Source organism: Pantherophis guttatus, chromosome 1 (assembly GCF_059756535.1).
Source record: "Pantherophis guttatus breed Tessera chromosome 1, ASM5975653v1, whole genome shotgun sequence".
Taxonomy (NCBI): Eukaryota; Metazoa; Chordata; class Lepidosauria; order Squamata; family Colubridae; genus Pantherophis; species Pantherophis guttatus.
The window spans coordinates 69,994,200-70,022,181 of NC_142063.1; the positions used below are offsets into that span (position 1 = coordinate 69,994,200).

General features: G+C 36.7%; 1 protein-coding gene across 2 annotated transcripts; it reads right to left on the minus strand.

Annotated features, from left to right (window-relative positions):
• Nucleotides 1-38: 38 nt before the first annotated feature.
• On the minus strand, nt 39-27,638 carry TMEM87A (transmembrane protein 87A). Of its 2 annotated transcripts, none has more exons than XM_060687487.2 (20): nt 27,228-27,638; nt 23,352-23,409; nt 21,891-21,988; nt 21,003-21,119; nt 19,502-19,549; nt 19,365-19,409; nt 18,902-19,061; nt 17,382-17,443; nt 16,582-16,765; nt 15,991-16,090; nt 15,035-15,128; nt 14,338-14,413; nt 8,151-8,255; nt 7,539-7,597; nt 7,111-7,214; nt 6,660-6,733; nt 5,703-5,764; nt 4,694-4,749; nt 3,409-3,439; nt 39-2,293 (listed from the first exon to the last, which is right to left on the minus strand). In XM_060687487.2, the coding sequence occupies exons 1-20, from the start codon at nt 27,387-27,389 to the stop codon at nt 2,252-2,254; spliced, it is 1,737 nt and encodes a 578-aa protein (XP_060543470.1). In that variant the 5' UTR covers nt 27,390-27,638; the 3' UTR covers nt 39-2,251. The 2 variants fall into 2 exon arrangements, with proteins under 2 accessions (XP_060543470.1, XP_060543471.1); XM_060687488.2 differs by lacking the exon at nt 14,338-14,413 and adding an exon at nt 10,738-10,810 and having other exon boundaries at nt 27,228-27,636.
• Between the last annotated feature and the right edge of the window lie 344 nt (nt 27,639-27,982).

The window sequence follows — 27,982 nt, forward strand, 5'->3', positions numbered from 1 at the left end:
TTTCAAATAAAATATATCAGAAAGATACACTGAGCTCATTTCAGTGTTTAAAGGCAAAAATAATTTTATTATACAGAACATAAATCTGCTAATTCAGACTGAATCAAATGAAAAAGTTCCTGTAAGACAGAGGACACCCTATTTACCAAACCACTTATATACATTGTAAGTACAACCAAAACACATCTGGGAAACAGAATTAAGCCAGTAGTAAATTCCATGTGAAAACCCAATTCCAGTTTTTCCAGAAGAAATGACTATATCAAATATCTGTAGGACTCATGTTTTGGCACTAAACTTAGAAAAACACAATTTAAAGGTTTAAAAAAAATACCTTCTTTTGGACTTCTCTAGGCAACTGGAAAGAAAGGTCCAGCATACATACTTGCATAAATTATTCCAGAAGAGTATTTGTCATTAGGTTAACCTGAATCTGTTTCTGTTGCAAGATTTGTTTTATCGACCCAGTAACAGGGTCAGGTTTCTTGATAGCCTCTTTTAAAAAAAACAAAACCTCTCAAGTATTTCAGTATCTAAATATAATTATACAAGTGTTAAAAATGTCTCTTGGTGTAGATAATAGTTGGAAGGGAGGTAGGATGTAGAGGAACTGTGGAAGGTAACGAAGCTACTGATACTGTACTGTAACAAGATCCTTCTGGCCTTTGGTTAAAGTGACTTGAGGACTGAGCTGCCACATTATAGTCTGCATTTTTATTGTGCATCACAGCCAGCTCCAGATCTGAAGAAACAGCTCAGAAAGATCTCTTCTTCTGTAAGCCTTGGCTACGGTTTTACCTAGAAGCAGTGAACAAGTGCTGTAAGTAGCTATTTTAAATATCTCATTGGCCTCAGAAGACTGGTACTTCAGGTGTGTTAAAAAGCTGGTGTGTTGGGGTGGGATTTCAGTCCCACTACACCAGCAGGAGCACTGGAAGCAATCAGGAATGCCTCTTAAGAACTGCAAAACAGAATATTTCCCATTTATGACTACTTTTTACAAAGATCTCACCCAAGCAAATTTAGCATAGGTGAATCAAATAAATGTAACAATTTAAAGTCAAACATAGCCCAACTGGAGTTTGCCACTCACGAGTAATTTCAAATCAAAAAGGCTTTTGACAAGTTACAGTACCACAATTCATGGTTGATAGGTTCTGTTTGACCTTATGAATCAGTGGCTCAAATCTTTTTGGGTTCAATAAACCTAGCATAAATAATTTTAACATGGAAATAGGGATAGTTGGTAAGTGCTATGATGTTCAATGATGTTTTCATTCAATTACTGTTCCAATTCAAATGGTTAACTGCTCATGCTCGGACCTCATTGCCAGCAATGAGATAGCAACAAATCTGGGATTAAATAATTGCTTTTAAATACATTAAGTTGAAAATATTTTTCTATGCTGTGGAATGAAAAAAGTGCACTTAATTTTGCTAAAAAATATTAAGCATCCTAATTTCTCCCAAATACTTCTATTGGAGTTTTCCATAAGCAAAAGCTTTCCTTCAAAAACTCTTATTTTTCTAGCTGGACAGCAGAATCTTCAGACAATAGCTACTGCTTCTAAGAGAAAAGGCACTAATCCTGATTCACAGATTTCTCACACACGACAGAGTGTTGCATACATGTTTTTGTATGCAAAGCACTTTTACAGATGGGATGATGTTTCTGTCAACTCTGATGGTGTCAAATCCTCCAAGAAAAGTGGATGGAGATAGGAATTGACACCCCCCCCACCCCCATTTACAGTCTCAAGTAGTGGATACTGGAGTTAAGTGCAACATCTTACTGAATACACCATGCTGGAAATTATCTACAAGCAGAGGTCACTTTTGGCTTGTTTGAAGGAACTTTTGCACATGGTTCATCCTTACTGGCTCGAAGAAACTTCTTATTTTCTCCCACCCCCTTATAGTTAAATCATGGGATTTAGATCTAGTATTGAATTAAAACTTGCTCTGCCAATTGTTAAATGCTTTAACTTAAATACTTTAAAAGAATTTTCTGCAATAAAAGACATTTCCATAGTTTAAATAGCACACTGGCAGCAAACAGTGCAAATGCAAATTTCTCATGACCGAAATTCCCTCCATGCTGACCTCACAAAAAAATTCCCTCTGACAATAATCAGTGGTTCCAAAGTTCATGGAACATATCAGAGAAAGCAGCACTGGAACATTGCAAGATAGACAAAGTTTCTTCCTTTCTCAAACAGTAAGATAGTTTCTGTGCACGTCGTTTCATCTTTCATTCCATTTTGGATCTTTCAAAGTGTGTGATCATTCTTTCCTGCAAGATTTAACAAATGGAACCCAATAAATATAACAATTCACTTCCCTGAAAAAATTACATTATTTCACTGAAGAGTGATTGTGAAATTACACAATCTTTACAATTATTAATCTAATTGCTGCTGCTGCTACTGATATCGTAAAGTTGTCAAATAGCATAAATTCAATTTCAGCATAAAGTGAGCACAACTTTTATCACATAATATATATTTTGTTTGCACATGCTCTTCTAGGTGCAAGCTAAGGTTAGCATATTATAAACACTGACTTAAAGCTTTTAAGGCCTAGAAAACTGTTGATCTAAGCCCAGTAGCTTGTTCAAAAGAAATACCGCATGAAACAGGTAAAAGTCACCTTGTGACACTGTCTAATAAAAAGACAATAGCAATAGCTCTACATTTTAAGATCATGGGTAATATGATTTGGATTGTCATTCAGAATGCTTATTTTCTGTATGGTAGCCTCAGCACATTTTCCAAACAGCATTCAAAAAATTCTCACATCCAATTCACATTAAAATTAGTCTTAACACTACACTGTATTCGGCTTCCTCTTCATAAAATATCAGGTTTATTTAGAGAGCTAATAATGCAAGCAAGGCTTCCCTTGACAGCAATTCTAGGTTGGACAATTCATATTTACCACTGTAAAAGCTGATATTAGACATTTTGAATGAAATATTGTTCTCAGCTTGATGTTTTTCGCCAAAGGCTGACATGGAGTCTTAAAATATTTTAGACTTATTCCAGTTTAGATTTAATTCTCTCCCCACCCCACATACACAGACAAAATTAAGATTTGTTGTAAAAGAATAGTTAATGGATGGGGATAAAGGGATAATTGCAGGGATGGGTTAAAGGATGCCATTCAAAGGCTTTCTGCATAAGTATCTCAATGCAGATTGTTTTTTAAAAATCAGATATTTCTTATGAAATCTTTGACTAAAGTATTAAACAAAATTTCCTTTTGACATTTAGTAGTTCCCTGATACACAAACTGAAACAGTTAAAGCATTCAGTTTTTAATTGCTAGAATCATTTCTCTAATTCTTAGCTCATGACTCTTCTGTCATATCATAGGACCTGAATTATTGCTTAAGGGTTAGTTACTGACCTCATCTGAATCCAGTAATGCTGGCAGAGCTCTGCAATTGAGAGGGAAAGAAAAACAGTAAAACAAAGAGAGACTCATGATCGCTGTCATGCTAGCATGAGGTATGCATATTCATCAAAATATGCTGGTGATTCAGAATGCAGGAAAAGAAAAACCACATAATTAGACAAAACCTTGTATTTTTCTTTCATTGAACATCAAACAAAATTAGCATTTGCCCACATCAGCCATGTAAGACAAGGATTTCTATTTGTTCAGATATGGGACTGCATTTGACTACTTGATAGCACATGTAAGCCCAGAAAAATAATTGTATGTAATTTAATTAAAAATGAAAGTTATTAAAATGTAATAAATATGATGGTTCTTCATGTATTTATTCACTTTTTCTTCCTTCACCAATTTTGTAGTTAACTCTAGGGCTGCACCCAAAACTTTGGGGAGCCATATGTGGCCTTTAAACCTCAGACTGAATACCTGTTACCTCCTGGCCGTGGAACATCCTGAAGTAACATTACAAAAATGGGCTGCAAAGTGGCCTATTTTTCCCCCCCAAAAAAGAAGAAGGTTGGGATGGAAGCAGGGGGATTCTGGGAAATAAAAGTGCTTCCATTCCCACTCTACCTCCCCACTCCTAAGATTCAGGAGCTTAGTGGTAGAAATCATAAGCTTTCTATTCCCATTTCCATCTTTAACCTACCTCAAATCTTCACAATAATAAAAAGGACTGCCCCATTTCAACCCATCTCTTTTGGTGACATCATCATAATACTATAAAATGTGGGGCAGAAGAGCCCAATGGTTAGAATGCAGTATTGCAGGCTAACACTGCCCATAGCCAGGAGTTTGATCCTGACTGGCTCAAGGTTGATTCAGCCTTCTGAGGTCACTAAAATGAGGACCCAGATTGTTGGGGGCAATATGCTAACAGTAAAATGCTTATAGAGAGGGCTGTAAAGCTCTATGAAGTAGTGTATATCTTAAGTATTATTGCTATTTAGCAGCCAACCCAGTAGATATTGTCTAGTCTAACAAAGGCCATTGTGATTCCAAAAAGCTTCCCAAAGATTGTTTCAGCAAGTAAAAACAAGCTTATACAAGAACAAGGATACATTTACAATTTATATTAGAAACTGATAACTGGAAGCTAAAAGGCAGAATCCAGTAGTTACACCTATTCTGGATATTGCAAGTGGCAACATCATCTTTGTTCTCAAATTAACTTATTTTAGTGCTTTTAAATATATTTTTATGCATAACTTATATCGATACTATAGATACTTACACATCAGTCACAGAAGAAGGAACATTCTCTTCTACCCATTTCAAATCATCTTCTTGCTAAATTTTTAAAAGTCAGGTGATTATTGGATTATTGTGCACTTAAAATTATAGTACATTTTTGTGATGATTACATTCAATCTAAAGTATAAAGCAAAAAAGTATCTTCCCCATATTTTTCCAATAGAATATCTCATTAACTATTATCTAACATTTTTTCACCTCTTTCTATTTCAGTGAGGTCCATAAATATTTTACTACATTACTTTATATATAACATAGGCCATCATTTTAAAAAAGATATGCTTCATTGAATTACCATTTTCTTTTAAAGCATGTTAAAAGAATGTATAGCATCCAAAGTGCTTTAGCTTACCATTATTCATTAGAAAATTCCAGTTACAGATTATTTGTATACATGTAGTCCTTGCTTAATGCCCACTCATTCAGTCACCATTCAAAGTTATAATGGCACTGAACAAGAGGGACTTACAAAAGGTCCCTCATAGTTACAGCTGTTGCAGCGTCCCCGCAGTCATGTGATCAGGATCTGGGGGTTTGGCAACCAGCTTGAAATTACAACATAGCAATGTCCCACAGTCATATGATCATCATTTGCAATATTCACTGTCAGCTTTTAACAAGCAAAGTCAATAGGGAAGTGTGTAAGAGGTTGCAAATGGCAATCATGTAACTGCAGGATGCTGCAATTACATGGGATTCGCCTAACGGCAGCACCTGCAACTACTGCTACCAGTATTAAGTTAACATGGTCAAATGATGCACTTTATGACTGCGTCACTTAATAACAGAATTGCCGGCAACAGTTACAATTGTTAAGTGAGGAGTACCTGTATAGTATCCAAAGTGCTTCAATTTATTATTATTCATTGGACAAATTCGATTAAATAATATCTTTAATTCCTAAAATAACTAGCAATTTGGAAATTACAGTTTATTTACATAATGGTAATTTTTTTCATCACACACTAAAATATTAGCAAAGGACTTACCGCTTTGTTGCTTTTAGGATTTCCATTTGATTCTTGTTTTGAAGTTCTCATTTTCATGCCCTCTGCATAAAATATTAGGGGAGGAATCTTATTCAAGAGTGCAACACTTCATTGAGTATGTAAAATATAATATATAATAGTTATCAGTGTTTAATATATTTCCCACACTCAGAGCAGGTTTAAAATCTACTGTGGAAAAGTAGAATGGACTTCTGTGGAGGCAGCTCTTGGGAAAAATAACACAGAGAAAATTATTTGGTCCTATAGGCCTGGTTTTCAATTCTGTTTATTTCTGATGCCATGATAAATCTGTATGAGAGAGATCTTCAAAGAGACATAAGCACATCTAAATTGCACAAAACTGGAGTAGCCTTCTGGAGCTACTTTAGGAACAGAGGTTCAGTATCTATGTCTGCCAAACACAGAGCAAACAGGTCTGTGTGGAGATGTAAGAAAAAGTGAGAGATCTGTTTTAACCTGTTCTAGTTCCATTCTATATCCAAATGCTCTCATGAACAATATGATCAACTTTTAGAAGTTTGTTGTTCCCTGGTTCACATGACATGGTAAATCATAATGTGATATTTTGATCTTAATATGTGCAGGTATACCCAATGGGTCATTAAACCACAGTTCAATATACTGTGAGAATCAAGTCTGCCTTGTTTATTTCATAAATGTCTGACTCAAATGTAACTATGTTTTCAGCTGCTGCTTGAATGCCACTGCCAATGCAAAGGTTGGAGAGACCATCCCATGAAATAAAAGTATGTCTCTTAGGGACAAAAATGCAAGAAAATTGCTTATAATAGCCTTGTGTCACAAAAGAATGCAATAATGGCATGTAATTAAAACTTAAATTGGGGTAAAGGGATACTAGTGGTAATACATAAAGCTACAGATACGCCCTTTCAGAATAAAAGTTGCATTCATAAAATAGAGATATGTTTTTCTTACCAAAGCTCTCTTTCAGCATTGGCTCTTTCTGTTCATCGTCCTCATCTTCTTCAGACAATGGTGAAAAAGCAAACCTTTTAGAAAGCAAAGTAACAAATCATGGCTCCATCAGATTAATATAAAATGTTTTTACAGTTTCTTTAAATTTGCGATATATTTAAGATTGCCTGTAGTATATAAAGCTGAAAGAGAAAGTACTGGACAGCAATAATAAACAAATGCCTTAGACCAGGGGTGTCAAACTCGCGTCATCACAGCATTGTCATGTGACGCATTGCAACTTCCCCCCCCCAAAAAAACAGGCCTGGGTGTGGCCAGCGTGTGACGCATCTGACCCATGGGCCGCGAGTTTGACACTCCTGCCTTAGACTGTATCTACCAATATTTGTAGTAGAAAGTATATATACCATAAAGTAAAGTATACTATAAAGTATAGTATAAAGTATAATACCGCTGGTTGTTGGCAGATGGCCTCCAAAGAATCATGATGACAAAAAGAATCATTGAGAATAACAGCCGCCAGATGGCATCATCAACCCATAGCTCTTGCCAATCCTGTTAATTGATGTAAGATAGTAAACAATAAAAAGTTCCATTTTTGAAAAGAAATCCCAATATTTTCAGCAAGGCAAAATTAAAGTTAAGTTTAACTCCTAGTGATTTTATGCTCATGCCATATTGTTTCCCTAGCGACAATAAATAAGTGTCTTTGTTTGCCATTAACTTCCCCCATGATATATTCTAACCTTCCCAGATCAGCCTATAGTCTTGCTATTCTCTATCGCATCCACCCAGGTCTGCGTCCAAGTTAAGACAAGTTTATCAAATTCCTAGCTATCAATTTAACTACCAAAACTGATGAAAAAGAAATAGACTCACCGACTTACAATCCATCAGTCTGAATTTCAAAGTTGTCCAGATGATAAAAACAATAGATGCTAAAAGATTTTTTAAAAAATAAGAAGATATACATATGGCAAAATATTAGCAAATCGGATTAAACTGCATAACTCAATGACTTTTTATGTAATTATTTTTATCATCTATAACCAATTCATACTATTATACTTGTCATCTGACTGATTTCTTTGAAACTTGCTCTTTATTCTTTGAAAATAAAAATCATGAAGAATGAACAGTTTTACAAAAAATATTTACCCTTAACTTCCTATTCAGTTCAATAAACCTAAGGAGATAACAAAGATAACAAAAATATTTACTTCTACATCCCATAATTATAATAAGAAATAAGCTTTTTTTTGTTTGAAATAGATTGGCAAGTATCAGTAAGTCATAAGAATGCAATGTTTAATCTCCCTTCTGGCAAAATTTTTATTTCCTTTATCTCCTTCATTTATCTTACATGATTATTTATTTATGAAATAAATGTGGACATGTTTCTTGACAGCTTGGGCACCAAATGCAAAGTACCCTATGATATCTGGTTTAACAATGTTTATTTTAAAATTAGGAATAATTTCTATGATTTACCTGCTATTGCCAAGATGAGTGTATTGGTGAAGTGCCGGTAAAGAGAAAGCTTCACAACATTCCTCCTAAGCTTCAGCAATTTCATTGTTTGAGTTAAACTGATAAATATGTATAGAAAGTCAAGGGAAGATTCAGTATATATACATTTATGACATAATCATGTTCTAGTTTCTCTTCAGATCTTAATTCACATCACCAGATATATATATATAATAAGGGACGCAGTGGCTCAGTGGCTAAGATGCTGAGCCTGTTGATCGAAAGGTCGGCAGTTCAGCGGTTCGAATCCCTAGTGCCGCATAATGGGGTGAGCTCCCCAGCTTCTTCCAACCTAGCAGTTCGAAAGCACATTAAAAATGCAAGTAGAAAAATAGGGATCACCTTTGGTGGGAAGGTAATAGCATTCCGTGTGCCTTTGGCATTTAATAATGCCAGCCACATGACCACAGAGACATCTTTGGACAGCACTGGCTCTTCGTCTTTGAAACGGAGATGAGCACCGCCCTCTAGAGTCAGGAACGACTAGCACATATGTGCGAGGGGAACCTTTACCTTTATATATATATATAAATATATATATATATAATAAACAACTAACAAAAAAGTGAACGATATTCTACCTATTTTACACCCTGCCTCACTTATTAGTTGCCTCCTTGAATGCCTGACACAGATGTTATTAAAGATATTTAGATCTGGTATTGCTCCAAAGGCTATTAAAAATAATAAATAATCCTGCCTGCATGAAATCTGAACTAATAGAACAGAGATTAGTCATGTGGCAACCTATTTCCAAACTTTATGGTGCCTGTATAAAGTATTGTCCTTATGAACATAGTTTTCACTAATTTTACAGAAAGTATGCTAAGATGAGTTCCATCTCTGGCATAAATGATAAGTTCTATACATGCAAACTGTAAGGAGGATTACTAAAATGAGCACAGCATATCCCTTTTTGCCAATACAATGTAAATTGCCTTCCAGTGGATGGGTTCATATTTCATTCTAAACCACGGTTTGCTTAAATATGATCAGTATAATTAGATGGGTTTGCGTGACATATATAAAGCCCCAAATCAAATAAATTATATTAGTGCAATGTTGAATCAAATTATTGAATCCAACCACGTCCCATCTAACCTATTACTGCTTGTGCTGAATAACAAACAGCAGCTCTCCAGTATTTTAGACAGGAGATTTTTCCAACCCAAGCTGAAAATCCTCAAGTTGTCTTTCCCAACTGAGGGTTGTACAACTTCAGATTTCAGAAATCCCAACTACCACAACTACTGAAATCCGCACTTCTGGTGGGTACCTAAATTAGGCTGGATACACTCTGTAGATAGGGGACGCGGTGGCTAAGTGGCTAAGATGCTGAGCCTGTCAATCAGAAGGTTGGCAGTTAAGCAGTTCGAATCCCTAGCATCGCGTAATGGAATGAGCTCCCGTTACTTGCCCCATCTTCTGCCAACCTAGCAGTTCAAAAACACGTAAAAAATACAAGTAGAAAAATAGGGACCACTTTGGTGGGAACGTAACAGCGCTCTGTGCACCTTCGGTATTTAGTCATGCCAGCCACATGACCATGGAGATGTCTTCGGACAGTGCTGGCTCTTCGGCTTAGAAACGGAGATGAGCCACGCCCCTAGAGCCGGAAATGATTAGAACGCATGCGCGGGGGAACCTTTACCTTTACCTTACATTCTGTAGAAATTCAGATTACAGTTATATACCTTACTACTGCAACAAGAGCGCTTCCAAAAATGGTAACTACAGGTAGTCCTTGACTTACAATAGTTCGTTTAGTGACTGTTCCAATTTACAACAGCACTGAAAAAAGTGAGTTATGACCATTTTTCACATGTATGACCAGTGCAGCATCCCCATGGTCACATGATTTACATTTGGATACCTGACAACTGGTTCATCTTTATGGTGGTTGCAGTGTCCCGGGATCACATGATCATCTTTTGTGACCTTCTGGCAAGCGAAGTCAATGGGGAAGCCAGATTCGCTTAACAACCATGTGACGAATTTAACAACTTGTGATTCACTTAACAACTGTAGCAAGAAAAGTCATAAAATGGGGCAAAACTCACTTAATTTCTCACTTAACAACATAAAATTGGGGCTCAATTGTGGTCGTAGGTCAAGGCCTACCTGTATTGCATGGGATTGTGTAAATTATTCTGCAAAAGAATTAGCTTTCATTACCCTCTTTGGTCACTGGATTTGAAGTGAAACACTGACCATTTTGAGCCAAAAAGTCCACTAAGATCAATGAGGCTTGTTCAGTATTATGGCTTTCCCCAACCTGCTGCCTTCCAAATGTATTGAGATTCAACATTTATCATGCTGAGTGAAGGAACAGAATGCTGAAATCAAACACATTTGGAGTGCACTTTCAAATTCGCTCATTGAAATGCATTAGTAAAGGTAGGTAGGAGCAAAATCTTGGAGTATTATATTTAGGGAATCAATCCAATAATAACAAGATCAGACAGAGTATCTAAGGTACAATGCCACCCACCATGAAAACCCAGCTCCAAATAAATGAGCAATCCACCAAATAAACCAGTGAAGAAGGATATCCACCAACAGAGGGCAGTATCTAGGAAAGCCAGTGGAATAAAAGCCAATGAGGCAAGATCATTCTGTGCCTAGAGAGACAAAGAGAAAAAGGCATTGAGATCAGGAAACATGCCTACAAAGATTAAGATTTGAGAAAAGATTGCACCCGAAAGCATAGACCTGTTAACCTTACTATCTACTTAACACATTTTTCTTCCTTATTCCCAAAGAATAGGTCCAGTTATTACATTATTCTAATATAAAATGCCACCTAGTTACAGTCATTCTCTCTCTATATGTATATGTGTGTGTGAAAGTGTGTGTACATCAGGGGTGAAATGCTCCCGGTTCGAACTGGATTGCCTGATCCAGTAGCGATGGCGGCGGGTAGTTCAGAGAACCCGTAGCAAAAATCCCTGCGCGCACCCCCCCCCATGCCCAGCTGAGCCACGTGATCATCAGAGGCTTTTTTTTTTACTTTTAAAAGCATTTTTTCTACAACCTATTTCGACGAAAAAATGCTTTTAAAAGTTAAAAAAAAAGCCTCTGATGATCGCGCGGCTCAGCTGGGATCATCAGAAGCTTTTCAAAGCATTTTTTTCTGCAAACTCTTGGCCAAAGAGGTGGTAAAAAAAATGCTTTGAAAAGTCTCTGACGATCCCAGCTGAGTTGCCTGATCGGCAGAGGCTTTTCAAAGCATTAGAAAAAATACTTTGAAAAGTTTAAAAAAAAAAAAAAAGGTTGGCCATGCTCACCCAGTCACATTACCCTTCACCACCAAGCCACGCCCATAGAACCGGTAGTAACAAATTTTACATTTCACCCCTGATGTATATATACAGTATAGACATCTCATAAACATATGTGTATTTGACATGTTTTTATTTTATTGGATTTTATTTTTTCCTTTGAAGGGTACTTGTCAGTCACAGGATTTCAGTTCAACTACAGGTAGTCCTCAACAACAGTTCATATAATGACAGTTCAAAGTTACAACATCACTGAAAAAAGTGACTTATGGCTGTTTTTCTCACTTACAACCATTGCAGCATCCCCATGCTCACGTAAACAAAACTGCTCACAGATGCTTGGCAGCGGACTCATATTTATGACGGTTGCAGTGTCCTGGGATGATGTGATCACCTTTTGTGATCTTCTAATGAGCAAAGACAATGGGGAAGCCAGATTCACTTAACAACCATGTTACTAACTTAACAGCTGCAGTGATTCACTTAACAACTGTGGCAAGAAATGTCGTATGATGGGGCAAAATTCACTTAACAACTGTTTCACTTATCAACATAAATTTTGGGCTCAATTGTGGTCATAAGTCAAGGACTGCCTGTACATAAGACTCATAACTAAAAGCAACTGCAATAATTAATACTGAATGAACAGATAGGAGAAAGAATGCTAAGAACCTCAAAACGTCACTGCTGCAACCTGACCAGTCCCCCGCAAGCAGAAGGCAACATTGCTAGCTCCGTATTCTGCAGACTGGAATTACACTTCTCAGTTAGCACAACTTTCATTCTCTCTCAATGGAGGAGATAGGAAAGAATGTCCTAGAACAGTATCTCTACAAAGTGATCAGAAGCACATTACAAACTTTCTATTAAACTGTGTGGCTAAGGGCCACCTCTAAAAAAAAAGCAAATATATCTGTTTTATAAGCTTCATAACCAGAGGAGTTGACCACAGCAGAAGCTTCAGAAATGTTCAGAAGGATTATCTTAGTTCTAAAGCTGCAGAGACACTAGCTTTCCATTACAAAATGAAAAATGGTACCTGATGGAACAGATGCTAAATGAGCCAACAATACGCTGCCTAGACACTTTCCTGCTTTGATCATTGGCTTGTAGGGAACAAACAGGCTACTAGAAGTGAGCATCTAAAGTATTGTTTAGTACAGCCAAAGCAACATATGTACTTCTTTCCTGAGATGAAACTGGACACAATACTTCCAGTGTTCGACAAAAGGTTGAATTAACCTTGGGTGAAAAGGGAAAACCCAGTAATGTTAAGACATGTACCCATCTTCCCACACCAACGAAGAACCTACTTCTTTCTGTTGATGTCACTTGCCAAAGCTAAGGAAAGGATGCCAGGTGTGAGGACCTTGGAATACAGATAATGGCAACAGGATGTAGGTCCAGAAGGTGAGGACGCTAAGGGCATCTGATAAATGAGTTCTCAGATCTCCACTCTCTTTCAACCAGTGGACTTCACTGTTTTGCTATAGATGCTCTCAGCCACCAATGTTTTGGAAGGCCTGCCTAGTTAAAGGCCTAATAATAAAATTCTGCAAGCAACAGCCTCTAGCAAGAATTATCTACCTTTTTTTCTAGGAGAGTCCTAGATAGAGATTGGGGGGATGGGGTGGGGGAGATAAGGTGAGAGCAGGAAGTAGTAAAGAGTTGGGAAGTTGAGTGGGCTTGTCTATTTTGATTCTCTTGCCAACATACATCACCTGACAGTTTATTGTCAGTTTATTGCCCTAAACTATTAAAATATTGGAAGTTAAATATTTGAACTGCCAAAAAATATACTGTATAAAATCATCCAAATTTATATTTATATGTTTTTAAAATAGCATTAATTGGCATGTCACATGATTTGCTATTTGTTCATGGACCAAGACTTCAACTTGCACCCCATCAATATACCAAAGACTGCTCTACTGTTTCAAAGCAGATTTGGAAGATATGCAGGAAGATAAAGAAAGGTGAATTTTTTTTCTCATGAAGATAGTGGTTCATCAGCACATTAATATTATTGGACCAAACCCCTAACTTAAATTATTACTTCTATACACAATTTGCACTTTCCACTAATCTACTATCAATTTTTTTTTCTACCAACATACCAACAATGCAAGGAAGCAAAAATAAATAAGTTACAATGCCACAGACATGTGAATAATAACTTAATACCGCTATAGATAGAAGAAGAATAACTTATTTGGGCATATTGTTGAATAGATGCATAAAACTGAGCCGTTTTACAAGGACAATGTCAATTATATAGCGCATATATAGAATGGAAGGGTTTATATTAATTGCAGTCATCTGGTTGTTAGCACTCTGTTTGAGAGCCTTTCAAGACACTTGGAGGTTTATCTGTACCCTCAAGGTCACCTGAATAGTGCAAGTGGCCTCAATGACTCTCAAAAAGAGTGATAACAACCAGATGACTGCAAGGAGTATAAATCCTTCCTTTTACCACCATTCAGTCAGAACTGAAGAAGCTTCTTGGATGAAAAGTGAAAAGTCTTCAAGCAAAAACAAAGTCCAGTTGACTTTTGGAAAAGCATCTTTGAGATACTTTGGTGATATTCAGATTTGTGAGATGGGTCCTCTTTTTATTGTTCACAGTATTAGCAAATCATACCCCAAATTACGGGATTAGAGGGTCATAAAAAGGAAGTTTTTTATAAGGTGGTTTTTCTAAAGCTGAATCCTAAAAAGAGGGAGAGGATGAACTTTAGATAATTTAACTATTTGTTCACTATTTTTTCAAATACATCTACAGTAGAGTTTTTCTTCGATCCATTAAAAATCCAGGATACATATTGCAGTGATATAAATTAGAAACATAAGATTCAATTTTTGAAAGGATATCCAATAAATAATACAGGAGTCAATGATAGACAGTCCGAAGTTAGCTACAGCAGCTGTAACACCATGGAAAGACTGAAAAAGCATTAGAAAGAGAATTGGTTTCATATTACAAATACAATAAAAAGGATTTTTTAAACATGGATCAGCATAGGAACAAGGAATAATAGTCCTACCAGATATAAAATGAAACTCAATGGGACTTAATATACATAGTTTACATTGAACAATATGGAGAAATAACAACCAGACCAGGGATTGCCATGTGGCCTAGAAAAATTCATCTCCTTGATACCCTGAGTTGCGAATGTTAATAGACCTCAACTATGCAAACCAACAATATGGTAGTCAAGATTAATCTATCCAACATTTGATAGCCCATGAAATTACAAAAATGAATATTTTTTAAAACTCCCCTGAGTAGGAAGTATTATCCACTTCATTAATGAAAATTTAAAAAGAACTTACAAAGGGCACACAAAAAAATTGAGAAAAGCCAATAAAAAAATCTATTTCTGAGAGTTAACAGAAAGTTATTGCTGCAGAGAAGACATTATTCCACAAAATAGGTGCCACCGTCAAGAATGGCAACCATAAATATTCAACAAATCTGTTATTTTATGTTATACAAAACTTGTTTGCAGCAAGCTTTATGCATACGAGAGATACAAAAGTCTGAAACAAGTGATTACTAACCCCAGTGACTCTGAGGACACCTTCCATGCCAGAAAATAACAAATAAAGGGCTCCAGCTGCAATTACTTTATGAAGAGTGACTCCCAGACGAGGTCTGCAATTGGGAATAAAAGAAGTTTAAAAGAAAGTGAAAGCATAGACTGGTTTCTCAAATTTCATTTATTTATCTAACAGTATCATTTCTCCATCAAAGAAATGTGAGCCTGTTACAATATTATTTGTAAATCTCTGTTATTTTTTTTAACTTTGCTGATGTTTAGCAAGACATCTGAAATTCAACAAATGTGATCAACCTATCTCAAGCAGGCTGCCCACACTCAAACTGCTAATTTCTGCACCCTATATTCCTCTCCCCAAAAGAGGTACTAAAGAACAAACAAAAATGGGCTGAGTGACTAAGTTAAAGATTGGGACGTGCAAAATCCATCAACATTTCATTACTCTTTGGACCCTGCTGAACCTCCACCCAGATCCTGCCATCCAGGGATGGTTCAGCAGTTTCCAGAAGTAAATTACTTTCAGTTGTTTCTAGAAACTTCTGGACTTCTTTCCATATTTGCCCCCAGATCACCATGGCCCAGAAGAAAATTCAGGATTGTCCAAGGGGAAATAGAGTATTTCAGAGTTCTCCAAAATGTTGTGATTCTAAATCGTAAATTTTGCATATCCCTCTCAAAAGGAGTTTTCCCTACCAAAAAAAAAAAACCAGCAGAAAAAATAACATAATTTCCTACTGGAGAAGAGGCCTACTGATCCTTTCAGAATACCCTTTCAGGTGTTCTCTCCCTCTGTGCAAGATGTGATGCCCGTGTGCATGTATCCCCTTGAAAAGCTGGTAGCAAGGTTGACATTTTGTGGTTTAATCATTGCAAATAAAGCATACGGAAAAGCTCTTGAGGGATTCCAAGTGTGTCACTTGACGGAATTAAAAAAATTGGGGCACAAGGGTTACTCACTTCACTATGCCATATCCCAGACTCACTATGATAACAAGAATTCGAGCAAGGGAACGTTTCAATGCCGAAAGTAGCTCAGCCAGGATTAGTGCCTCTCGGACTGCAAATAAACACAGACAGGACACTTCCTGAACATACTGATTAGCATTTAAAGCTTGCACTGTACTGCAACAAATATTAATTTAAGAAAGACTGACTATTAAAGAAAAAATAAATGGGAAAAGGCATGTCTTTTTGCATAACATTAGAACAATACAGAAAATATGAGAACTATACTTTAAAAATGAAATACATTCAACTGAACTTAATGATAATCGTTTTGAATTAATCTTTAGAATATTTCTCTCAGTCAGTTATTATCTCTTGTACTGAGACTGAGCTGATGAAAAATTAACTTCAGAAACATTTTTGTTTGTTTTAATGCATGCTCTAAGGATTTTGATCAATTAAACATTTTCCATTTGACAGATATGACCTAGAAAGGATGACAGAAAATATTTTCTATCATTAGATAGAAAAAGTTAGTAGAGGTAGAAAATCATTCAGATTCTTGCACTTGTGCATATATTTAAAAATGCTCCTCACACCTACCAGATTTTCCTGTATAGCGAATATTCTGGAATTCTGCATAAAATACAGCTTTCTCCAACATTCCAAGTAAGATAACTGTACCAATCCAAAACTGTATCCTTAGGAGATCCCGCCAGTAGCAGGCTGACCATGCAAACCACAGAACGCCAAACAACACATATACAATACACATCACCATGAAGAACTATTAGAGAAAGAAAAATGAGATGCAGTTTAAAGGATCATTGCAAACTTCTCTTTTCTAGCTGCTTATTTATATGGATAGATTTCTAGATTTCTTTAATTCTGATACTAATAGAATTTTTAATTTTTTAAATTAATGATCATTTAAATTTAAATTATCAGTTAAATTCAATAACAGTAAAAATAATTTATAGGTTTTATAGATCACAAAATTCAGCAGAATTAGAGCTGCTATTCTTATTAATATATTCTTTCCAGATGTGGTAGAAAATGTGATTTAGCCCACTGTAAGCTTAATATAGATAAACTCAAATACTTTGGCCACCTAATGAGAAGGAAGGTCTCACTGGAGAAGAGCGTAATGCTGGGCAAGATTGAGGGCAAAAGAAAAAAGGGATGACAGAGAACGAGGTGGCTGGATGGAGTCACTGAAGCAGTAGGCATGAGCTTAAATGGACTCCAGAGGATGGTAGAGGACAGGAAGGCCTGGAGGAACGTTGTCCATGGGGTCGCGATGGGTCGGACACGACTTTGCAACTAACAACAACAGCTTAATATTCAAGTTTGCTTATACTTGAATCCAACTAACTTTACAGCAAATAATTGCATTAACTTACAGTCATAAGAGGATAATCTGCTAGAGAAAGGTATTCATATGGTCCAATCACTTCCACGGTCACTGTCAGAAAACAACCATGGAAAAGAACAAGAAGTTAGCACTATAGAATAATAGCTCTGCCTGATGGTAGCCCTTTCATACTAGCTCCTTAAATACAGCATCTTGTTTCTCAAAGCAGTAAGTAAATGTCAGTGGGAAACATACAAGGGAGCAGAATTCTTCCAATGTCAGCTACTTCAGACACATGCTGCCTCTGACACGAGTGGCATTATATGATTATTATGTGTAAGAGCCTTATCTCAGGTAATATTTTAAAACCATCTGAATAGGTGATCATCATCATATGTTGTAATTCCATGTTCACACAGGCTAAATAATGTATTTTCATTAATAAATATATAGCTTTTGGGCAGTGATGGTATTCAAATTCTTTTACTACTGGTTCTGTGGGCATGGCTTGGTGGGCGTGGCTTGGTGGGCATGGCAAGGGAAGGATACTGTAAAATTCCCATTTCCACCCCACTGTAGGGAAAGGATACTGTAAAATCCCCATTCCCTCCCCACCCCACTAACCTGCTTTCCAGCTCTGTTCTCCTGTGCAGGGCAACAAAAGAAGACCCAGCTGATCAGCTGGGATTCGGGAGGCAGTAAATAGATGGAGAGGGACAAACAAGAGGTGGTATATACCGTTTCTCCGAACTACTCAAAATTTCCACTACCGGTTCTCCAGAACCTATCAGAACTGGCTGAATACCACCTCTGTTTTTGGGGTCTGGAATTCCTCTCTATTCAGATGAATTAGATCTTCCCAAGATGGAGGAGGAAGTAATGGGGGATATTTACGAACCGTAAAAGTGACTGCTAAGATTACTTCCCTATGACTTTTCCCAATTGTGAAGTACAGGTAAGAAGAATTCATCATATTCACTGTTTTCTCACTATGCTTGACAAAATAAAATCTTACCACCTCAGCTTTTTTACTGAACTAAAATCCCCACAAATAGTTTGCTTGTTTGCTTGAAAGTTACTCCAAGCACATAGTAATTTTGATTTCCCTTTTGTGCCCTTTTACTTGCTATGGCATTTTCTTTTAAAAATCACCGAAGGCACCATGAACATTTCACTTATTATTGCCAGTCTTAAGACTCAAGTGATGCAATGAACTGCCAAGGTTAGTGTAAGGAGCTTTTTCTAGACACTCCATTATAAACATCACATTTTAAAAAAAAAAACTGGGAACCTTCTTTATCTCATTATTGAGTTAGGATGTTTTCTCTTGCTCAGAGATAAAAGGGAGTCTTAAATGGAGAAAACAAGAGAAAAGCAATTTGCAGATATTGCTACATATAAATGCCTATAGTCTGGTTTGAAATAAACAAAAGCTCTTGCTTATTTCCCCTTCTATATCTAACCAAGCAGAAGTATCCCTGTAACTCCAAGACACACTTTTAAACATTAGTATGTAACATCTAAGTGTTTAGGCAAAATTCCAAAATAAATGAACTACACAGGGCTCACTGATTAATGGTGCTTTGGGTTGATCGGAAGAAGCCATAACATTTGGCAATTCTTCACGTGTTCCTTTAATATTCACTCCATCCTTTGAAGGTGAAATATCAACCTTTACAATAAAGATATATGGCCCATCTTGCCATGTTTGCATCACAGCATTCATTGCCTGAAACAAACACACAATTGTAAGTCACTACACAATGCAAGATTTCAAAGAACACATATTTCTCCTGTGTCAACAAGATTACTTCAGGAAATCAAATATAACATAAACCACAAAACAATGTAAGTTGTGTTATTTTATTAAATATTCACATACTATTGATTTTAATTGGGAAGCATGAAGTACAGAAGTTACAGGATGTATCTCCTGTAGTCAATGAATCATTGACTCTACAAACAGCAGAGTTACTTAACCAAACACAAATATAACATCACATTCCACATACATCATTTTTCACATACTTACAAAATTCTCTACTACAGTAGTGTTTGTTCCATTCTCTTTCCCATCCTATTAAAGGCAAAAGTAGATTTGGTCAAAAGCCCAAAATATATTTGTAAATCAAAATTTTGCAAGCATTAATAATTTTTTTTAAAAAATACCTCTTTACTGCCTAAGAGGACTGGATGAACAAATTCACTGTAGAAATTCTAATAAAAGATAAACAATGGTTTTTAATTGCATTGTATATACACGCATATAGCAAATAGGTAGATAATATTAATGAGATTACAACAATAAAGGGCTACAAAGAACTGAATTCAGGAAATAAATGTATTTATGTTCATGTGTATATTCTAAAATCTGATGACACAAAATGAGATGTTGGTCTAAGATAGCAATTCTACTATGCAGGCATTCACAATCAATCAGGGAATGTCACCAGAGAGAGAAGTTCCTGAGGATGGGCTCCAGCAAAACTCCATAAGCTCAGAATCTTGTCCCAGTGACCAACCCAGATTGATCCATGAATAGATCAGTTGCTTCTGTCATGTTTTGCCCATTTCTCCTGATCCTTTATCTGCTACAAAGTATATCGTGTATACAGCCAATATGTACTGTAAAACAAGGATGACCAGGAACATCCTTCCCAATTTCAACTTTTGTATATGGCAGGCATTTCTTTAATTTCTTAATTAAAGAAGCTTCCACCCAGTCTCTGGAAAAACGTATTTCTCCAATCAGGATCAACTAGTGACAATGGGAAAATGCAGATCTTATAATCAGAAAAATAGAAATCTGGTCCTTCAGATTCCTGACTTCTAAAAACCCTTTTGGATATAAAAAGTTGGCCACACTGACTTGATCAGCTGCACAACTTTAAAATCTGCTGTGAAAAGATGATAATAAGCAAGAACAAACACAACAATGAATGAATGAAATCAATGGACATTAATACAATCATAGCCCAAGAGACAGAAGCATGTATGATATATTAGGCTGAATCTGAAACAATACAATGCTAGCAAATGCAGTGGAGCTTCACAATTCTGGATTACTGACAATACGATCTTAAATATATTAAACATATGGTGACAACCTTTGTAGGATGGAGTGATTTTAAAAGGGGTTGATCATAAATTAGTTTTGGTCAGTTCAGGAAAGAATTTATGATATACCAGTATTTGACAGAGGATAATATTTGCAGCTCAGGGTTAAAATGAGGGGTCTCTCTGAGCCTGGTTGTTTTCTTGCAGATGTTTCATTGCGACTCGGTAACATAATCAGTGCTAACTGATGGGTAATGAAACATCTGTAATATATTTGCTACATAGATATATCATTATAACGACATGCATACAATCCTTTTAGTAATAATTCTTGGGCTCAGAAGTATTAAATTAAAAATCAAACAGATCCAAATAATCTTGCAAGCATAACCATTTACAAATGTAAAAGTTTTATTTCACCTCCTGAAAAACTCAAATGCTTCAGTATCTCAAATATGTTCTCGGGGACATGGATTTTCAGACAAATAAAGAAATACCAGTGGAAGAGCTAATATATATACTGTAGGCTTGATTTATCTATATTAAGATTTAACTAACAAATGCACTTCTCAATAAACCCACCCATAGGCTCTGCACTGTCCCCATATCATACCTGTGGCTTGGAGAGCTCACTACAATTGGGGAAGTGGAGTTCAGACATAGCATAATATCCTGCCCAACTTGGATGTTGTTCTGTTCTGCTTTGAAAATATATATTTGCCTGTTCATCCTGTCAAGACAGATGACATGATTTGAACTAGTTGATATATCAAGGGAAACAGAAGTCAGTAAACCCAACATTTTTAATGTTTCTCATTAAAAATAATGATTCAGAGCATCTCCAATTAAAGAGAGCAAACAGTACACTATATAAAAGCCTTCTCTTTAAGCCTTGAAAAGTCTCAATTAGGGGAGATAATATTAGAAAAGAATGTACAAATAATTTAATGATATGGGGGCCAATTTCCATACTCCTGTCTTGACATTGCTGAGGAACAGATACATTAAATCTAAAACCAAAAATATACTTTAGAGCAGGCAAGGGTGCATACATCAAACATATCGACCCCTTCTTATAGTAGGTGCTTGATTCCAGGAAAATATGTTTGAGTGAAGGAAGAAAGGCTTCCTTAAGTCAGTGTATTTTAAATGAAGAGGTGCTGACAGGTGTAGCATAGTTCCTATACCCATTCTGAAGTTCTTTTTGGCTTTGGATGCAAAAATCTGCATATCCTTGTTAAAAAAACATTGCATGTATACATGCAAAAGAGTAAAGATTATTATCTCTACATAGAGGAAACTGGAAAGCAAAAAAAAGTCCACGTTCCTAAAATGTCAATATCAATTGTCATTCTAAGAGCTAATTATTATTAGAAAAGCAAACAAAAATAACAGAAATTCCTTTACTCGACATAAAGGGTCAGCAACATTTTCCTGTACAGTAGTATGACATGGATCATAATGTGGAAGGCTAAATTACTTTTTAAAACCAATTTCTTACCCCAAAATTGAAGACCTCATTGTAGCAATAGGAGTATCTTAAGTACCAGCTTACAGTGTAACTTTGAGAAGGATCGCAGGCGTTTTCACTGCCACTAACTAAACAAATAAGAAAAATATGTAAGAAATGCAGGAAATACTGTTGCCAAATTAACAGTGGATTTTGTGGCACCTTAATGACTAAAGCATTTATTATAGCTAGATGTATGCACTATTCAGATGCAAGGCAGGTATATTGTATACTGTAGGTATACAGTATGCATGAACTTGCTGTTTCTGTTATCAACTCCTTGAATAAGCTGTACCAAAGGCAGATACAAAAAGCAAATTTAGTTGAATCCAAAGCATATTTCTTGCTTAAGATGCAAATACTGCACAACTCTATTATGGTAGAAAATTACATGGACTATTTCATATTACCAACTCCATGAATTTCATACCAATCAATAATAAAATGCCTATGGTTATTATTATCATTATTATCAATATATTATTATTACATTATTATTACAATATATCATTACATTTTAATAGGAAAGTACTAAAACAGTCCTGTCAATTTTTTACAGAAATGTAAGGGGAAAGAATTTATAAGATAATAGAGCCTAGCAAATAATTACAACTGTAAGAGTATAGTTTAGATTGGGAAGTAACCTACTTTCTTTATTTCAGTTAAATTTTAAAAATTTTAAAAACCAGCTTTATAAAGCTAGTCAATAGTGTTGCAAGGCCAGAAAGCAAAAAGTACTGAGGTACTATTTGAAAAGAAATCATTACTTCACAATGACACTGTTTAACTGTCTAGTCTAGTGACTCTAGACTAGACTCCCTTTTCTCTGTGTTAGTGAGCCTTTGCATTCAAGATGACCAGGCAGATTATTTTATAAACAGCTTTTACCCAGAATTTTATATAGTCCTAATAAAAACTAAGTCACATTGAATAGATGGGACCTACTTCCATATAAGCGTTAGACAGTCTTTATTTAATAACAAAGATGTGTGCCTCTATTGTTATCTAGCAATCATTTGATCCAACATCCATAATATCTCTCAGTTAATGACAAATCATTTTTATACACTCATTCATGTTACACTTCATACTATACTACCATTTTAAAACAAGCTCACAGGAAACAAAAAACATACTACAAAATCAATCATTCTCACCTATGAAGCTGCCAGCCACAGCTGTTAGTGAAATGTTTGAATACTGTACCAAATAATTAGACCATGGTCTACTGGTACAGAAGCTCATCACCATTATATTACAACTCCTTTGTGAAACTATGTTGACACTACAATCTCAACCACAGAAAAACAGGTTAGAGATTTATAAAAAGATGAGCTCTGCAATTTTATAGGCCTAAGTCATTAAGTCATCCTAAATCACACATAATCTCTAACCTAGTCGTTACGAAAGAATGAGATATTGCACTTCAAGGTGCAGTATGAATGTACTTACACTTTAGGAAAATAGTAGTGTTGCTAAAGAGAAGTTTTCCAAAATGAAAATATGTCTTCTATAAGAGAAAAGAAATAAAGAGAATCACTATCTAGATATGAAAGTTCATCAATATGGGGGGGGGGGGGAAACCTGTATACTTAATACTACTAGACAGATATGCGTTTCCCCAAAATTCAAGTAGCTACTTAATTTTTAAAGCATTGACCTTTCTATTATGTGGAAGACTTTAGCATTATCCACAGCTTTTAAAACCAACCAGTACATAAGCTAAAGATCAGCAATCTGGCACTTATGAGTGACATTGTATACATACCTTTTCCAGTTGTTATCGGTGCCACTCTAAAATAAATAAATACCCTTTTTAATGGCCAAAGTCTGCAGGAATGCCAAATGTCTTGAGATTTCAAGCAAGAATACAAAAATTTACAACATTTGGGCATCTATTGAGATTTTGATTATTGAGAAAAACATTACTAATCATGAGAAAAAGCAGAATTTTGAGTTAAAATTGCTGGGAGAAATATAAGTAACCGGAAACGTATAGCACTCTGATGATTTCAAGCGTGAAAGATTTAAAGAACATCTTCTTGAAAGTGAAAGAAGAATATGTAAAAGCCAGCCTGATACTTGATATTTAAAAAATTAATGTTTTTTAAAAAGGCTATGTCAACAAGCAATGCCAGCCAAGTGCAAATAGGCAGAGAAGCTGAAATAATAACAGACTTTAACTTCCTACACTCAAAGGATAGTGACGTAGCCATAGATGTCTACTTATAAGAAAGCCTTTGATACTTCTAGACAAAATGTTAAACTGCAAAGGAAAATCACTAACACTAAATATTACAAAGTCATGGTTTTTTTCAGTTGCAACACATGTGCCTAGGAAAACTAGACCATCAAAATGGCTAAACAAAGAAAAAAGTGATGCCTTTGAATTCTTGTGTTAGAAGGAATTGCTGAGAATAATTTAGATTGCAAGAAGAAAAAGAGTAAATGAAGTAAAACCAGGCTGCTCACTGGAAGCAGCAATAATTAAACTAAAGCTTAAATATTTTAGATATTGACATAATCTTGAAGGCAGCAGTCATTAGCAAAAAAAAACCCCAATGCCCAGCTAATTGAAAAGGAAGCCAACAGAAAACAAGATTAGAAACAAACATGAATTGGAAGAATTTAAAAAGCAATTACTGATAGACAGTCCTGATGAAATGACATTCATTAGATAACAAAGAATCAGAAGTGACTGAACAGTTGTTAAGTCAACCAAAGATCACTGACAGTACCTCTGCAAACCATCAATAGTTCATCCATCACAGGTTGGGAACCCCTAGCCTAAAATATATCTTCACAAAACATAGATATACTCTTCCATTATTGTTACCACATTGACATAAAAGGTAAATATTAATGTTATCTTATCTGCAGTTTCTGGGAATAAACCTGTTATTAGTTGGACTTACTTAGAAATAAATATTTGTCAAAGGCTGCATTGGTGCCCAGTTTGCTTCCAGGTCCAATGGCTGTTTTTGACTTTTAAAGGCATTGCATGATACTGGGTTATTTGAAAGACCGCTTCTCCCAGATAACATCTGCTTGTTCCATCAGATCCAGCAGAAAAAACATGCAGTGGGTCCCATTGGCTAAGCTTCACTAGGTGGGCCCTAGTGATGGACCTTTTCTGCTGTGGCCCCTCTTTATTGAACATTCTTCCCCTTGAAGTGAGGCTAGCCTTATCCCTTTTAACTTTCCGGACATCCCTGACAATCTGCTTGTGTCATCAGCCTAGATGGCACACAGTAAAGCAAATATAAGCTTTACTGTATACCACCCAGAGTCACTTGTCTGTAAAAAGAGCGATCATATAAATATGACAAAGTAAGAAAGAAATAAACAGAAATAAGGCTACACAGAATCATTTATGTGTAATTCATATTTATGAATGTCATTCATATTTAAAACTTGCAGCAAATCACATTATGGTTGCTACTGTCAAAAACTAAGAAATATACCTATATGAAATATCTTCAAATATGGAAGGTGGTATATTCAATGAAAAAGGAGGCAGAGTTCAATTAACCCTACATTTGATTTCAAATATCCTCTCAACTAAGAATGTATGGGTAGCTTAGACAAGCCTATCACTCACTAACAGGATTTTTCATATAAAATCATGCCATAAGTGCTTCACTGAAATGAAGTGCATAAAGTTTTCTTATAATACCCATTATTGCACATATTGAGGTTATAATTCTATTCATACTTTCTTAGAAGCAAGCAACTCTGAATAAGTCTTTTTTTTCTTTTAAGATAACTGAGGAAAATACATATCTGATCTTTGTAGGTGCAATGTATTAAAAATGCCACCCGATTAAAACTGAAGATTCGCTTTAGCTAAACATATATATCGGTAAGTGCATGATGTGATAGGTACTTTGAATACTCCCAAATATGATTTTTCTGCACTGCTTGCCTAATTTGCAATGGAAGGTCCAGTCAGTATATACTAAATTTTCTATAGATTTTTTCCCCACACAAATAACAATCAACTAAAGAGAAAAAAGTGCATGTTGCTTTCATCAAATGTCTATTTGAAAGCATCCTGATGTTCAAGTTCAAATCCTCGCTCTGATCCCTTATCTCTGCTACCTTGAGCCAGTAACTCACAATGAGACTAATATAGGACACAAAGGTTGTAGCAAGGAAGAATATACCCTGTTTCCCCGAAAATAAGACACCCCCTGATAATAAGCCCAATTGGGCTTTTGGGCGCATGCGCTAAAATAAGCCTCCCCTCGAAAATAAGTCCTCCCCAAAAATATTTAAACGCAGAGCTGGAAATCAGGTAAGACGGCAAGAGAAGCCCCATCTTGCTCCACACGCCCCAAAATAATAAGACCTCCCTGAAAATAAGGCTAAGTGCTTATTTCAGGGTTCAAAAAAATATAAGACAGGGTCTTATTTTTGGGGAAACACGGTACTATCTGAATTGCAAACCAGATTAAGGGCTCAGATAGCCTGCCACCAGCTTTTAGTTAATATTTCACCACACTGGCGTTCTGAAACCTTCTTGTTCCAGTATTTTGTTCAGATACCAGTAATAATTACTTTCAAGATACAACTCTTATACTATTTCTTGGGTGAGAAATTAAGATAGGGGAAGCTCCCAGATTATGAAAGCATTCATCCCATGAATAAAACAGAAGTCGATGCTAAAATCTTTCTGCAAATGTCATCAGCATTAGCTCATATTGCTGCTAAGATTAATCTTTTCAGCAATAGAATATGAAACACACTCTCTTTATTAACAGTTTTTTGGAACAATTTTGTGACGGCCTCCTTTCTAGCCTTCTAATTGGATGGGCAACCCTTCAACCACAAGATCTTCTTCCTCTTTAACCAAATCTCCTACCCCACACCTGTATGTAATAGCGTTGAGATAAAAAATAATAATGTATCGGAAGCTCAGGGCCTGCTTCCGGGATTATTTATTTCATTCACACGCACATGGCAGGATTTTGAAAAACGGATAGTTCCCGATGAAACCAGTTCAATCTCAGTTATTAAAAATCGAAACAGAGGCAAAAACCCTGTCCAGATGTGTCAAACAATGTGTCCACAATGTGGACACCAAAACAAACCACAAACTGCCCAAACTGCCTCATCCCAGAAGGCAGCTTTCCAGGAAGACAGGAAAGATGGAAAGGCTCCAGGTGGCTCCAGAGCCTCCAACCGACCCCACCACCCCCGGCCTTCACGGCAACCCTGCCCCGGGCAGGGGCGTCCAGCCCCCTCAGATCCAAGCCACCTGCCTTGCTCTTCGCCCTGCCCATTCAAAAGGACGGTGTGACGGAGTGGGCTGCCCTGCGAGCTCACCATGGGCAGCGGCAGTTCCCACTTGGAGTACTGGCTGGCTCCAGCCGGGCACGGCAGCTCCGCAAAGAGGAGCTGGAGGAGCAGCAGGGTCAGCCCTACAGAGAGGCGCCCCCGCGGCAGCGGCAGCGGCAGCATCCTCCCCGACGCGCCTGGCACCGCCATCCCTTCTCAGCGAAATCGACAAGGAAAAGAACCCGCTCCGGAGCGCTCGCCTCCCCTTCCGCTCTTCCGCCGAGATTCCGAACCGAGGGCGAGTGATGGGGCACCGCCGGATTGGCTCCAGCGCCCAGGCGAGATGGGCGGGGAGCGCGGCTCTTCCGCAGAGCCAACGGGGCTTTCGCGAGAGTGGCGGTGGCGGTGGCGAGATGCTCCTTCTCTCCGCGCGGTTGGGTCGGGAGCAGGTTCTGCTGCGGAGGGCGAGCGTGGATTACCCGTGTTCTGTTCCGCGTTCGATTTGCTCCGGGCGGAGTGCTGGGAAATGCGGACTTTGCATCCTTTTTATTATTTGTTCCATTAAACAAGCAGAATCTTTGTACAGTGCGTCGTTTAAGAGGACAGATCCTCTAAATACTTCGTTTTCATGTGAGCTTCATCTGTACCGTGAATAAAACCCATGTTTATGTAGAGACTTGAGGCCTCTGGCCACCACTGTTTATTTTCCAAAAGCAGAATTGGACCTGGTTAGTATTTGGAAAGGAGAACATTGCAAAATTTTACAGCTGTGAGCTAGAATGGGACATGAAAAATATCCCAGA